Raw genomic sequence first — 15,653 nt, 5'->3', positions numbered from 1 at the left:
TCCCCTCTCTTCACTATGTATGTGTGCATTCTTCCCTCTCTGCACTATGTATGGATGCATTCTTCCCTCTCTGCACTATGTATGGATGCATTCTTCCCTCTCCGCACTATGTATGGATGCATTCTTCCCTCTCCGCACTATGTATGGATGCATTTTCCCCTCTCCGCACTATGTATGGATGTATTTTCCCTCTCCGCACTATGTATGGATGCATTCTACCCTCTCCGCACTATGTATGGATGCATTTTCCCCTCTCTGCACTATGTATGGATGCATTTTCCCCTCTCCGCACTATGTATGTATGCATTCTTCCCTCTCCGCACTATGTATGGATGCATTCTTCCCTCTCCGCACTATGTATGGATGCATTTTCCCCTCTCCGCACTATGTATGTATGCATTCTTCCCTCTCCGCACTATGTATGTATGCATTCTTCCCTCTCCGCACTATGTATGGATGCATTCTTCCCTCTGCACTATGTATGGATGCATTCTTCCCTCTCCGCACTATGTATGGATGCATTTTCCCCTCTCCGCACTATGTATGGATGCATTCTACCCTCTCCGCACTATGTGTGGATGCATTTTCCCCTCTCCGCACTATGTATGTATGCATTCTTCCCTCTCCGCACTATGTATGTATGCATTCTTCCCTCTCCGCACTATGTATGGATGCATTCTTCCCTCTGCACTATGTATGGATGCATTCTTCCCTCTCCGCACTATGTATGGATGCATTTTCCCCTCTCCGCACTATGTATGGATGCATTCTACCCTCTCCGCACTATGTATGGATGCATTTTCCCCTCTCCGCACTATGTATGTATGCATTCTTCCCTCTCCGCACTATGTATGTATGCATTCTTCCCTCTCCGCACTATGTATGGATGCATTCTTCCCTCTCCGCACTATGTATGGATGCATTTTCCCCTCTCCGCACTATGTATGGATGCATTCTACCCTCTCCGCACTATGTGTGGATGCATTTTCCCCTCTCCGCACTATGTATGGATGTATTTTCCCTCTCCGCACTATGTGTGGATGTATTTTCCCTCTCTGCACTATGGATGCATTTTCCCCTCTCCACACTGGGATCTCTGATGTACAGACTGGTTCCTGCTATGGTTGTTTCCATTGAGTAAAGGGAGGGGGGACCGACATTGCCTAAAGTGCTATACTGTTGGTCCCATGCAAAAAGTCTCAGGGCAACCAGCTAGATGAAGGAGTAAAACAGAATCTGCAGCAGGAAATAGTTTCCTCATTTTACTTAGAATATTGCTTAATTTTCCATTTAGTGAACAGTGAAATCATTTCACTGCAGAGCTGTCCGCAGCCTTTATTCTGTAGTGATATTGATCCGGCCACACATTGGCTCAATTTACAGATGAAAATTGATTGTATCCAGTTAGGAGTAAGGTCGTCCTGTGCGGTGTCTGGTGGGCCCGCTTGTCCCATACCAGTAAATGCGGCTGAGCTGCAGACCCCGTTACACCCAAAGTGCTGGAGACAAAATGGTGCCGTTCAGGAATGAAGCAAACGTTTCTCCTGACCTGAGGCCTCCTGGATACAGAGGAGCGATCAGTGTTTGCGGTAATTTGGCTACTGCTGCTCCACTGAGCGTTCCACTTATTGCTTTTTCTAAATTCTCTATACAGTTTTCGAGAGATGTGGGATTTTCTATTTGGTACAACTTTGTAGGGTCTTTACCAATGGGGCGTGGCTAACTGGATGCTCCGGGGCAAGACTTTAGGCTGCTCTGCGAGCCACGCCCCCTTGTAAAGTCCATAAGAAATAGCAATAAATCTAAAGGCCCATATCTCTGATCTCTCTGAAGCCCTATGGTGGATTTAAAAACCCAAAATACAAAAAATGGAATATTCAGGGGAGAACTGTGAATAAATGAGCACAAACCCCGGTCCCATTGGGCCTGGGTATAGACTGGGCTGAGGTGAAAGAGTGACATTTTCCCCGAGGGTTTCCGCTCCTGTTTGCCGTTCGGCAAGCCTTCGGCTGGGGTGTATGGTGTGTGTCTGGCAGCAGACATCTTTTGGGCTTCCATTAATGTACTGTCTTTTCTTTCTCCTTTCCTCTTTGCTTTTTTTTTTGTTTTGTGGTAGTCTGACCCTTGGTTATCATTACAGAGCTACGGAGGTGGGATGCGACCGCCACTGAATGCACTTGGTGGTCCAGGGATGCCGGGGATGAATATGTAAGTGGACGGCACACACCATTAATGGGGAGCATGGTCGTTCCTGAACTCCTTGGGGGTGGTCTCCGGGGTTTTAATGAAAGGACAAGTAACATCTAATGTGCATTATGGTGTAATATTCATAATTTCCTTTATTGCTTAAAGGAAGGTTTAAGGCCAGGGCTACACGGGGAGTTTATTTGTAGGACCGGATTCAGATGTCCCGATCTCAGTCTGTATACAGACTAATGCCTGGACCCACCGCAGGTCTCCTGGACTAACAGCTGTATCTTGGCCCCCTGTACACCACTGAAACAGTTAACCCTTTGATGCTTTATTTTGTGTCTGATATTTGTTATGATGAAAGTGATGATCTTTATTTTAATACTCAGGGGTCCTGGAGGTGGAAGACCATGGCCCAACCCCGGCAGTGCAAACTCAGTTAGTATATATTTATTTGATATGTTTTTTTTGTCTATGATTACTTTACTTTACATATCTTTTTAATAGAGTTTTCAAATAAATATTGACATATTTTATCTTACTCTGTGTAAACCAGGCGTAGCTCCTCATTACAGACCTCTTCAATTCTAGTAATGCTGACAAGACAGACCTTCTATTTAAGGCCATTTTCTTACCTTCTTTTAGTACCCAATGTGGTTGTGATACAGACACACAACAGCCCCGGAGCCATTGAGTGTCCGGATCCAGTCATGTAGGAAGAGATGCTCTGCTTTGCATGGAGCGGGCACTTCTTTTGGGGATATCTGTGATCCTCTTATATAAGGCTTTGTTGGTAGATTTCCAGACTTAGGCATTAGGATAGGGTCATATCACCTTTTTTCTCTCATCTGAGAAAATCAGGCCGATTATGCTGATCACAAAAAATACTCCATTCTGTTAAAATCTGACCACACTCTGATGTCATCCAAGTGCAGTCCAATTTTTTGACCCACTGAGTTGAATGGTTGAGTACAATCCGATTTATGGATGCAGAAATCTGATATGTGCAAGGCTCCATGGACTAACATTGACCCGAGTGATCCCCGATGTTTTGTAGGATCACACTCGGACCGAAAATGCAGTCATGTGCACGAGCCCTAAGATGTAAGGTCACGGTGTATTCAAATAGGCTCTTGTAAAAAAAAAAAAAAAAGACCATTGTACATATGTTTTTTTTGTTGTTGTATTGAAGTGTTTTTTGTATTTTTACTATATCCCTCATGATGAAGCATAACAGCCTGGTTTCGTCAAAAAGACATCCTTTTAAATAAATGATAAGGGCTAGGAGCTTTTCTGGTTTAGAGCCTAGTTCAAACGCGTGATTTGAGCACTGCCTAACCTGGTCGCTGCTATTTCTTCTTGTGACCCCTTCTTCACCAGCTGAAGCCCCTTCGATTCCGTCACCCACCCGAGATTGCGCGTATTTCCACTCCTTGGCATAGGAAGCAGCTGCTCCAATGCGAGACGTGCGACCATTTCCCTTTGATATCTGTGTGGACTAATCTAACTAAAGAGGACAATCTGCCCTGCAAGAAAGATGTCCCCAACAAGGAACGCAATCAATAGATGTTCTCACTGCACAATAAAGGAGTAACTTTGATTTTTATTTGCTTTTAGATACCCTACTCGTCCGCGTCTCCCGGGAATTATGTAGTAAGTTCATCTGCTTTTGTTTGCTCATTGGAATTGATGTTACATTTTATTTAGTCAAAGAAATAGTTATCCAGATGTTAAGAGGAGCCCTTGAGTATTGTGTGCGGAGTGAACATCTGAGCCGCGCGCCGCTGTTTTGTCTGACGTTTAATGTGCATATGTTGATATTCGTTTGAAGAACCGTTAGCAATCTGCGCACAGATGCAGGGAGAGCCAGGCTTCCCTCCATCACACCATCCGCTGCAATGCATGCCACGGTAAGAGGTACTTCACAATCACTTGGAACAATGAGGAGCTCAAAAACCCATTGATTAACTCTGCCGACTGCTGGAGAGGAATCCACTAATGCGGTCAGTTTATGGAGAAGCGGTAAAACTACTGGCGTAGACCCCCTCGAAAGCAACAGCTCTACGTTCCACTAATATAACTTAAAGAGGCCATTTATAGTAGGATCTAATCACTTCTGTTTTATCGGATTAGTTGTAAACTTTACAGAAACTTGTATTTACCAACATGTAACCTGACAAAAAGTTTCAGGGTACATTAAAAGAACACTTCCTATTGTATTTATTCATCTTTCGTCTTGTATTTTTACTGGAGCTTATTGTTTTTTGGTTTTCCTGGTTTTTTGGGGGGGGGGATTGCCTCAGTCATTGTGGATCAATAAAAACCAAATCTGCATTATCTCTATTGATTGTGCAGCTACATTTTTCAGTAAGCCCCCTCTCCAAATAATTATACTGTATGGAACATTTAAAGAGCTTAGAAGGATTCAGCTATTCAGTTTTTAATCACGTGATATCATAGACCTAATGGAAAAGAGAAGAATTATCTGGGTAGAAGGGAAAATGAGCAATTGAAAGAACATAGTGCTGTATAATATGATGACTGCAATATACAGTGGGTACGGAAAGTATTCAGACTCCTTTACATTTTTCATGCTTTGTTTCACTGCAGCCATTTGGTATATTAAAAAAAAACTGACTGACTGAAAAAAACAGATTAGGAGAGTGCTTTATATTTATATAAAAGATAATAATAAGAAGCATAAGGGTATGTTTCCACGGTCAGTAAACGCTGTGGATTAGATGCTGAGTACATCGGCAGTGTCCTACCCACAGCGGCCAGATGTTACAGCATAGTAGATGGGATGTTATGAAATCCCGTCTCCACTATACGTGCACACGCCCCTGGCGTCCCTGCGTAACCGGACATGCGGCGCGTCTTTCCAGGCTGCAGCATGTCTATTTATCTCACTCAGTCTCCGCAAGATAGATATCACCCGTCCAATGTATAGGATGTGGTGATTCTGCACGGTTCCATGAACACATCCAGAATCACCGTGCATACAAAAGCCGGCAGCGCTTTGAATGGAGCGGACATGTGCTGCGTCCAAAGTCCCGCCGGTTTGTGCCCATGGAAACATACCCTAAAACTACAAACTGTGCACAGATTCTGTTTTGAGTAGTTTTGTTTCAAGTTATATGTAATATGGCCTTGTTGGGTAGCCAGGATTTATTGTTACCCAATCTTGTCTCTGCAGGGTCCTCCTGGTGGTGGTGGGCCTCCGGGCACGCCAATTATGCCCAGTCCAGCAGGTAGGTTTATGCATCAATATGGAAATGCATCCTCTCGCCAGAGAGAATAGATGGTAAATGTCTGGTGCCGGGGATCCCATGGATCACTACAGCTGGGCTTCCAAGTGCCCTGTTCTGGCTCACTGTATGATCACTGTAAAGACTCATCAGACGTCCATGCAAATCAGTTCGCAATGCACAGGCCGGCCGCGGGTCTCCCAACTCAAGCACGACGGCTGCAGAGAAATATATGAAGCGGCCTCGCACGTGTTGGGAGAGCCACGGCCAGTCCGTGTATTAGCGATCCGTGCATGGACCGATTATCATAGACGTTGGAATAAGCATTGAGGAGGTGTTTGAATGGATTCCTGTTGATAGTTGTGAAATGTTTTGTGGGAAAACCCTTAAGGGGAATCTGTAGCCAGGTTTCTGCCGCCCCATTTAAGAGCAGCATGATGTAGGGGCAGAGGCCCTGATTCCAGCAATGTGTCACTTAATTTACTTGTTGGTGCAGTTTTGATTAAAAATGGTTTGATCTGCTACAAATCTTATCAGCTCTCTGAATGCTGAGCTCTGTATAACTCTGCCCCCACCACCGATTGGCTAATTTCTATCTATGCACAGTGTACACACAAAGCTGCCAATCGGTGGTGGGGGCGGAGTTATACAGAACTATGAATATGGAGGACTACATGGCAGGAGGTTTACTATACCTCTTGTGATAATCTCCTGCTGATAAAACAGTGATTTTCTCAAGCTTATGGTAGGCAGCCTAGAAAATGATACATCGCTGGAATCAAGGTCAATATCTCCACATTAATGCTGCTTGCTGATAAGGTGGCAAAAGGCTGGTGACAGATTCCCTTTAATAATGGGGTTGTGCAGTATTTGAAAAATATGGATGCTATTTTTTTTTTTTCAGAAATAGCACCACGCCTGACCATGGATGTTGCCTGGTATTGGAGCTTAGCTGCAATGCAACACACAAACTCTGATCAGGGGTGGCGCTGTTTTCCTAACCATGGTCACCCCCTCTCCATCCACCTTCCTGTCCAGAGTTGCTGTATAGGAGACCATGCGCTGACTATACATGTTCACTTCTATTTCAGATTCCACAAATTCTGGAGACAATATGTACACATTAATGAATGCAGTACCTCCTGGCGCCAACAGACCTAATGTAAGTTGGGGATCAGTACGGATAGATTGTAACTGTATGTAGGAGGTAAGCCTTCCCCGATTGTCTGCGGGCATATATTTATCTCCTAGCCTATAATGTACTGGAGCTGTATAAAGGATAGATTAGAACTGTGAATATTTTCAGAATAACACCGATGTGCTCATTTTATTTTTCCCTTTTGTATTAGTTCCCAATGGGGCCTGGATCAGATGGCCCAATGAGTGGATTAGGTGGGATGGAACCGCACCACATAAATGGCTCGTTAGGTAAGTGCGGCCATCATGGCGGCCGAGCTGTATTCTTTATAACGGCCTCTAGAACATGTGAGGTAGAAATAGATTTTGGTAGTCACACCATTAGTGCTATTTCCACATAAAGTCGAGCCCTTCTTACAACCAAACTCCACCTGACCATTGATTTACAGGTCATTTATATGTATAGTTTTCAGTGTCAGTACTTTGCTATAGCAGTCTTATGCATGTTGGCATACCCCGGTATATAGACGTACAGCCAATTCTGTTACTGCCCACATTTGGACAATATCATTTCACATCTCCCTTTTTAGCCCTTGTTTTCCTACATTTTGTGATGCAGCAGATCCACAGCTATATTAAGTTATGGCTAAGGAATGAGTTGAGTTACCACAAACATTGCCGTGCATGTATTTTTGACTAAAAATAACTTATCCTTTTGGGTTTTATTACAAATTTGGGGGCGTATGGCTTCTACAGCCATCATGTATAACCATACATAGAAGACTGCATAATGAGTTAAAATCAATCAGTCAAATCAATCAGTGAGCTCGTTCTTACAGCAAGGTTTTTATCCATAAGTTCACTGACAGATCAAACTTCTAACTCATTCTACAGCCACAATTATAAAAATCCAGAAAAATTGGAGGCAGCATACCGTTTTGTAGTGAAAAGGAGCTATTTAATCCGCCCAGAAAGCGACGTTTCGGTCCCAACAGGAACCTTTCTCAAAACATTACAAAACAGTGTGCTGCCTCCAATGTTTCTGGATTTTTATAATTGAGGTTTGGTATTTGGGGGGGCTCTGCACCTGGACTCTTTCTTTGTGCTGCTCTAATTCTCTTTCCCTCATTCTACAGCCAGCTATGAACAGTGATACACAGAGGCTGTAGAAGCCAAATCATTCAAAATAAAACAAACACGACTGCAAAAATATTTTTTATCCAATAACACTAGCATTTAAAGCGAATGCTTTTACAGTAAACATATTTTGACAATCCAATTTGCGGACTGTGTTTTGGATGACTAGTCTGATGTGATCCTCACTCTGTTTCAGTTGACTGACAGATAAGTCAAAAGGATCGAAGATTGTATCGTACTGCTCATCTGAGACACATGGTCTCTGATCGGGCATTTCAAAAGTATGTTTACTCTAAGATGCCTCAAAGAGAAAAAAAATGTTGCCTTAAAAGATGTGCCATTGCCTCACAGTGAAGATTAATTACTGGTTATCTACCTACAAATGACTATACACATTAATTCCAATATTTGTTGCATCCAGTGATGTTGACAGGTGATTTTACTTTGTGGTATTACCTTGTGTTTCTAATTATTTCCTTGTTGTGTAGGTTCTGGGGACATGGACAGTATTTCCAAGGTACGGTCATTTGTGAATAGCATGGAATCACCAGTGATGAGACCTGTTCTCCATTGTGTGCACATTTTCTTTGTATCCTGTACTTCTCACTTTGAAGAAGTTGTAGTAAAAATAACTAGACTTGTGTGACCTCGTGTCACTAAACGTCCCTTAATTATTTTTGAACGTTTAAAGCAGTTGTCCATTACTTTATCACTGATGACCTATTCTTCGGAAAGGTCATCAAAGACTGATCAGTCAGGGTCCGACACCCAGCACCCCTGCCGATCAGCTGATCACGGTGTAGGCAGCCACCGGCCAGAAATGCCTAATTGTGGAGCTGCTCCATCTTCTGATAGTGGCCACGGCCGGGTACTGCACATCTGCCTCCTATTGAAGACAGAGAACCTCCGCAATTGAGCATTTCCGGCCGCCAATATAGAGAACATCTGATCAGCGGGTGTACCGGGTGTCGGACCCTGGCCGATCAGACATTGATGACCTTTCCTAAGGATAGGTCATCAATGATAAAGTAAAGAAGAACCTCTTTAATCTTTCACCCCTCAAATGCCTTTATGTGGATGCTCTGCCTAACATAACATGTATTGCTTTATCCCCCAGAACTCTCCGAACAACATGAGCCTGAGTAACCAGCCAGGCACACCACGGGATGACGGAGAGATGGGTGGAAACTTCTTAAATCCCTTTCAGAGCGAGAGTGTGAGTGTCGTGTCCTGTTTGTGAACATATTACTTACAGTGCTCAGCATAAATGAGTACACCTCCTCAGTTTCCAGCATTTTCACAAGACTTGAGTTTCACAGAATATTTTTTTTTTATCCATAACGCGAAAGTAAAGTTAATAATATAACTTCATTACAAAATTTTCAGTTTTATTCAAATTAGGTGATGCAAAAATGAATACACCCCACATCAAAAACTACTACATGTAGTATTTTGTAGGACCTCCATGATGCACTGCAAGGGTTCTCCAGTGCTTACAGCGGGAACAGCGATATGCGAGTGACTGCAGACTTGTCTTTCTAGACCGGACAACCACCAAGTCTTCTAGGCATGGGACGGATAAGTTGGCGACATATCGTAACTTCTGTTTTTTCCATTCTTCACGAACAACCTCTTTTAGTGCCCGGATGCTGTTTCCCCAGTTAGGAGCTGGAGTACATTTCTGGCATAATTGATCATGAATTATTCGGGTGTGCTTGGTCATTACCCTGTCCCACCTCAGCTTTGCGCTCTTTTCTAAAAGTGGGCAGTACTGGCTTGACATGCCATGAAAACGGCAAAAGTCTCCAAAATTTTGTGCAACATTTCACCTTTCTCGTGAAAACACCCTGATGAATCAGTGTCTCTTATATTCTTCATTTGATAATTTAGTATGGCTTAGTGGGAAGAGGGTATGCTCTAACCTGAAAAAACATGGGCCAAAAATGGCAAACTAATAGGTGGTGTAACCTGAGATTGGACCGTTCTGTTCTCCAGTGTGAGCCACTGTGATAACCGTAATATATCTGTCCACTACATTACCCGTATGGAAAAGTGACCATCCCATAAATCCTCCTCACTCCTCCCATATATAATTACAACATTACAGGTTTCTAAAACCTATACTATAAATTACATGTCCACCCCTGACATACTTAGACCCTTTTTCTGCACTTAATAGTTTCAATAGGTCCAGCATCTTCTGCCGCCTTGGATTTCTAGTATGCCTTTATCAAAGGTGTTTTTCTGATACAAAACCCCAAACACCGTGCATAGAAGACCCCTGCAGCATCTCCTGAAATTCACCCAGAGATAGACCTGCTATTTTTCATAAGGCTACTTTCACACTGGCGTTAACTGCAATCCGCCACAATGCGTCGTTTTGCTGAAAAAACGCATCCTGCAAAAGTGCTTGCAGGATGTGTTTTTTCCCCATAGACTTAAATTAAGTGACGTATTGCGACGGATTGACACACGTCGCAACCGTCGTGCGACGGTTGCGCCGTGTTGTGGCGGACCGTCGGGAGCAAAAAACGCTACATGTAACGTTTTTTGCTCACGACGGTCCGCTTTTTCCGACCGCGCATGCGTGGCCGGAACTCCGCCCCCACCTCCCCGCACCTCACAATGGGGCAGCGGATGCGCTGGAAAAATGCATCCGCTGCCCCCGTTGTGCGGCGGAGACAACGCTAGCGTCGGGAACCTCAGCCCGACGCTAGTGTGAAAGTATCCTAAGTAAAGCGAAAAACTTGAGTTTTAAGATTTGGAGTTTTGTATCAGAAATGTAACTTTATAGGTTGCGCATAAGATTTGCATGTTTGCAGCAGTTAAAGGTGTTGTCTGAGACTTTTACATTGATGGCCTATCCTCAGGATAGATAATCAACATCTGATCAGTGCAAATCGCCTGTGTAGTGTACAGGGCCAGGTACTGCAGATCTGCTGCAAATTCTAATCAATAGGTGGCGAGGTGCAGTACCCGGCCACCACCACTATACAGTTCATGGATCTGTGCTGTGCAACTCCGTAACTGAGTAGTTCTGCCCACCTCTGGCACTGTGAACAGCCACTTCGTGGGGGTGCCCACTCCAATCATATATTGATGAACTATACCCAGGATTGCCCATCAATGTAAAAGTCCCAGATAAACCCTTTAAAGGTGTATTTTTAGCATATTTCTTTCTTTTCTTTCATATTTTATCTTCTTGAATTCATTATTTGGCTAAACAAAAACTGCATATGAATGCCCACCTTATGGCTATATCTGATCCCGCTCAGGAAGTCCCTGCTTGTCTCTGCACGGGAAACCTCCAGCTCTGAGCGAGCGCAGATGCCCCTCCAGCTCTGAGCGAGCGCAGATGCCCCTCCAGCTCTGAGCGAGCGCAGATGCTCCTGCAGCTCTGAGCGAGCGCAGATGCTCCTGCAGCTCTGAGCGAGCGCAGATGCTCCTGCAGCTCTGAGCGAGCGCAGATGCCCCTCCAGCACTGAGCGAGCGCAGATGCTCCTGCAGCTCTGAGCGAGCGCAGATGCCCCTCCAGCACTGAGCGAGCGCAGATGCTCCTGCAGCTCTGAGCGAGCGCAGATGCCCCTGCAGCTCTGAGCGAGCGCAGATGCCCCTGCAGCTCTGAGCGAGCGCAGATGCTCCTGCAGCTCTGAGCGAGCGCAGATGCTCCTGCAGCTCTGAGCGAGCGCAGATGCTCCTGCAGCTCTGAGCGAGCGCAGATGCTCCTGCAGCTCTGAGCGAGCGCAGATGCTCCTGCAGCTCTGAGCGAGCGCAGATGCTCCTGCAGCTCTGAGCGAGCGCAGATGCCCCTCCAGCTCTGAGCGAGCGCAGATGCTCCTGCAGCTCTGAATGAGCGCAGATGCCCCTCCAGCTCTGAGCGAGCGCAGATGCCCCTCCAGCTCTGAGCGAGCGCAGATGCCCCTGCAGCTCTGAGCGAGCGCAGATGCCCCTGCAGCTCTGAGCGAGCGCAGATGCCCCTCCAGCTCTGAGCGAGCGCAGATGCCCCTCCAGCTCTGAGCGAGCGCAGATGCTCCTGCAGCTCTGAGGGAGCGCAGATGCCCCTCCAGCACTGAGCGAGCGCAGATGCTCCTCCAGCTCTGAGTGAGCGCAGATGCTCCTCCAGTGAGGACAATGACACACTCAGTATCTATCATGGTACAGAGAAATACAGAAAATTATCTACAGTATAGTGGAAGGCTTTTCTAACCCTTTGTTTTCTTTCTCCACAGTATTCCCCTAGCATGACAATGAGTGTGTGATTCCTCATCATGTGTCGTCATGAAGACTGCAGTGAGTTAGCCCTCTTCACAGATCTGCCCTTGAGGAGTCCTATTCATCACCATGCCATTTAACTTAAGGATCCTGGTCCCCCGTCACACGAATCCTTTTTTTTCTATATCTTGCCATTTACCCTGTTTGTGAAGAAGCGGGTCCAAGTGTAAACTCAAGCGACTGTAAAGAGTGGCATATGTAAAAATGTGCCCTAAACAGAACTGCAATTTATCATCTGTACATATATATATAAATATATATATAAATATATATATATTCCCACAGGACATTGTAAAAGGATATTATCACATGCCATCTTAAGTAGCGAGACATAGAGACTTCTGTTCCATCTTTTTTTTTTCCACGTTTACATTTTTGAATTACAAATTGTCGCATTTTCTCCCTGAACTATTTTGTGCTGTGTATATCACTGCTTAATAAGTTATTTTTTAAGGTAAACTCAAATGTTGTTCTGGTTTTTGTAAATGTCTGCAATCATGGATAGGAATAAAATGCTTACGAGTGCTTTTATTAAATTGCTTTTGATACAAGTTATCCTATGAATAACTGACTGATGGGTCTGGGAAATTCAATTATGTCATTTGAGAGACTTGTGTAAAGGTGCAATTTTGTATATAAAAAATGAAAACTTCAAGAACGACACAAGGACTTGATTATTTTAGTGCTTTGGAGACAAACATTTTTCATTTTCAAATTTGTTAATATAACAAAGATGATAAACAGAAATAAAGCAACTTATTTTCTTATTACAGCGTAAACCTAAAATGTAGAATTTACATATTAAGAACCAGTATTGTGCATACAGATAATTTCTGTATGAGGTACACATTGATTACATTCTGTAATCCGTGCTTTCTGAAGATCAGGGACCATGGGGGTTAGCAAAAAGAAGCGGTCTTTAGTGACTGTTCTGTGTTATTTTGTACTATGAGATGTAATCCTCCATATACACAATGATTATTTCCCAACACATGGAGCAAAGTTGATAATTTACAGAAGAGCCTCTGACAACATTTCGCTGCTGAACCCTGCGCTTGGAACAAAATTGCCAACTTGTCCTCTCTTCCTGAAGAAAATGTCATAACTATTAATTTTTTGTTTTAGGAAAAGTTAAAACTTTGAATCCAGACCTGGATTGTAAAAGCATCTCCCAATAGTCATTGGTCTTTGTGTCACTACTGGACGTAAAGCTAATGGCTGCCTTCACAATAGCAACAAGGACAAAGGGACTATAGTTCATGTGAAGAGCCAAGCTTTCCATTACACCTATATGACATGTTTACCTTGCTGCCCTAAACATCGCTTCTTTGTGTAACAGAATGTGAGCATATAAATAATTCATACCTATATTAAAGTTTAAAGAAGTATTCTCAAGTTATTAAAAAAGTTAGGAAAGAAAAGTCAATTGCAAACGGCTTATTTTCATGCTATCTTCTTTCATTCTCCTGCTGTGATAGCTTTTATCTTACATAGTGTATAGCTTGTTTCCAAAGATATTATCCACTTTATCCTGGCAGAAGTGTTCAGTAGCTTCATTCCAGGAAAGATATTAACTCCTGAGATTCCAGTCAGCTGTCTCCAGCCCGTTGATTTCTATTGAGCAGTTAACAGTTCACCTCCCTCCTCCTCTCTGTCAGCTCCTGACAGAGCTGGTCTTATCATTCCTGTATAATCACAATCCGCTAGCCTCCACTATTAGCAGTTTTCAAAGCAATTCTCACTTTCCTGAGTTGTGTGCTTCAAAATGAACTGTTATTTCTATATTTTAATATATCTTTTAAATGGTTATTTTCGAGTTGTCTTTTCATCTCATGGCTCTGCATTTTCCTTACTTCTTCGTTGCTGGGTGGGAAGGCACTCTTCCTAGAGTGACAGTTCTAGTCTGTTTCCTTCTGCTATGTTTTGTTACCTCTATATCTGCATTTAGAGATGACATTGCATTTGAACAAGGCATAGACCAGTGAGAGCTGTGATTAAGGACTGATAAGAGCATCTAACTGCTGCATAGACATCAATGGCTGGAGAGCGCTCACTGCGATTTTAGGAGTGAACTCCTCTCCAGGAATATACCCACTTCGATACTTTACCAAGTTCTATTTGCTGAGCTCCTTGGAAACAAGTTGCACACTATGAGAGATAAAAGCTTTCATAGCAGGAGAACGAAAGCAGATTGAAAATAATAAAGCTTGTAATAAACTTGCTTTTTCTTTGTGACTAAATCAGTTTAATAAAATGAGAATAGATGGCTATAACTATGTCCAAAGCTGGGCTGACTGCCTGTGAAGGGGGCTCAGTAGCTGCTCTCCCTTCATACTCTGTTGAAGCCAGTTATATTAAATAGCCGACATCTGTCTCTGTGGTCACGCTGTCAATTTTTGACAGCAGCATTTAAATGATGTTATGGCTGGTGCAAGCGCACATTGACTTCCAGCTGCTATGAAAACTGGGAGCCTGCTGAAGGCTTTGCTGCCATCTTGGTCCTCTTGTGAAGCTCCGCTATATTCTGAGCTTCACAAAAGCACCTATGCTATGCTATCCTTTGAAGCTCAGGTATAGGCTAAGCTTCTAAGGACATAGCGATTTACACTACATTACATAAATACTGTAATATTATAGTGTAAGCAATCAGGCGACTACAGGTTCAAGTCCCGTAAGAAGGCTAATGAAATGTAAAAAATAAAAAGCTTTAAAAAAAAATGGATTGACCTTTTAAAATGACTAATTAAAAATATAGTAATAAACATATTTGGTGTCGCCACGTCCGTAAAAGTTGGATTTGTCAATATCCAATGTTAACCCGATCCATGAATGCAATCGTGAGAAAAAAAAAATCTAAATTGCAGTTGTGTGTTCCCAACACCTACACTAAAACAAAATACAATAAAAAGTGATCAAAACCTTTTATATACCAAAATGGTGTTTATGAAAAAATAAGTTCACTATCTAAAGAAATGAAAAATGTTGCAGGTCTTGAAAAATGGCAATATAAAACAAAAAAAAATGTTCTTTTTTCCAATCCAAACTTGTGCATTATTTTCTCACCTCAAGAAAAAAAAACTTTGGCATCAGTGGAATTGTTCTAACCTGAAGAGTCAGGTTTCCGGGTCATTTTTACTGTGAAAATAGTTCTGTAAAAATAAAACCCAAAAAAATAGTAGTGGAATTCCATATTTTTCACCATTTCACCACAGTTGGAATATTTTTTCAGTACTTGATGTAGTAAAATGAATGGTGCCATTTTAATACTACCTCTTGTCCCACAAAAACACGCTCTCATATAGCTACCGCGTGTTGATGGGGAAAAAAATAAAAAAGTTATTGCTTTGGGAAGAAGAGGAGGAAAAACAAAAGTGCAAAAATGAAAAATGGCCTATGAGTGAAAGGTTTAAAGGGTTAGTTCTTTCCTAAGCATTCATGGCATATTATGTGTCCCATTCTCAAAGTAGGTATGTCCCCCCCCCAGACACCTGCACCTATCAAACATCACTTATGAGTTAGGAATATTTCTTTAAAGGGGGTTGGATGTTATTTGAGGAACATGGATGGTTTCTACAAGAAACATGGTAACTATAGCAACTCTTCTCTTTACATAGTCTCACCATAAGAGGTTTAGTATATGGTTTTTGACATGCTTTTACTGTGTTCTCC

At 43.0% G+C, this 15,653-nt stretch overlaps 1 protein-coding gene across 3 annotated transcripts in view; it reads left to right on the top strand.

The window, feature by feature from the left end:
* Positions 1-12,650, top strand: part of SSBP2 (single stranded DNA binding protein 2) — a 196,710-nt gene extending 184,060 nt beyond the window's left edge. For all 3 annotated transcript variants that reach the window (XM_077288492.1, XM_077288483.1, XM_077288502.1), the window contains 9 exons: positions 2,141-2,208; positions 2,580-2,628; positions 3,808-3,843; positions 5,387-5,441; positions 6,530-6,600; positions 6,788-6,866; positions 8,201-8,229; positions 8,830-8,928; positions 11,942-12,650. In XM_077288492.1, coding sequence (XP_077144607.1) covers positions 2,141-2,208; positions 2,580-2,628; positions 3,808-3,843; positions 5,387-5,441; positions 6,530-6,600; positions 6,788-6,866; positions 8,201-8,229; positions 8,830-8,928; positions 11,942-11,971 — 516 coding nt within the window. In that variant the 3' untranslated portion in view covers positions 11,972-12,650. The remainder of the gene's footprint in view (positions 1-2,140; positions 2,209-2,579; positions 2,629-3,807; positions 3,844-5,386; positions 5,442-6,529; positions 6,601-6,787; positions 6,867-8,200; positions 8,230-8,829; positions 8,929-11,941) is intronic.
* Positions 12,651-15,653: the final 3,003 nt, after the last annotated feature.

This window comes from Ranitomeya variabilis, chromosome 1 (assembly GCF_051348905.1).
Source record: "Ranitomeya variabilis isolate aRanVar5 chromosome 1, aRanVar5.hap1, whole genome shotgun sequence".
NCBI classification, from domain to species: domain Eukaryota; kingdom Metazoa; phylum Chordata; class Amphibia; order Anura; family Dendrobatidae; genus Ranitomeya; species Ranitomeya variabilis.
This window is presented reverse-complemented; position numbering and strand designations above follow the sequence as displayed.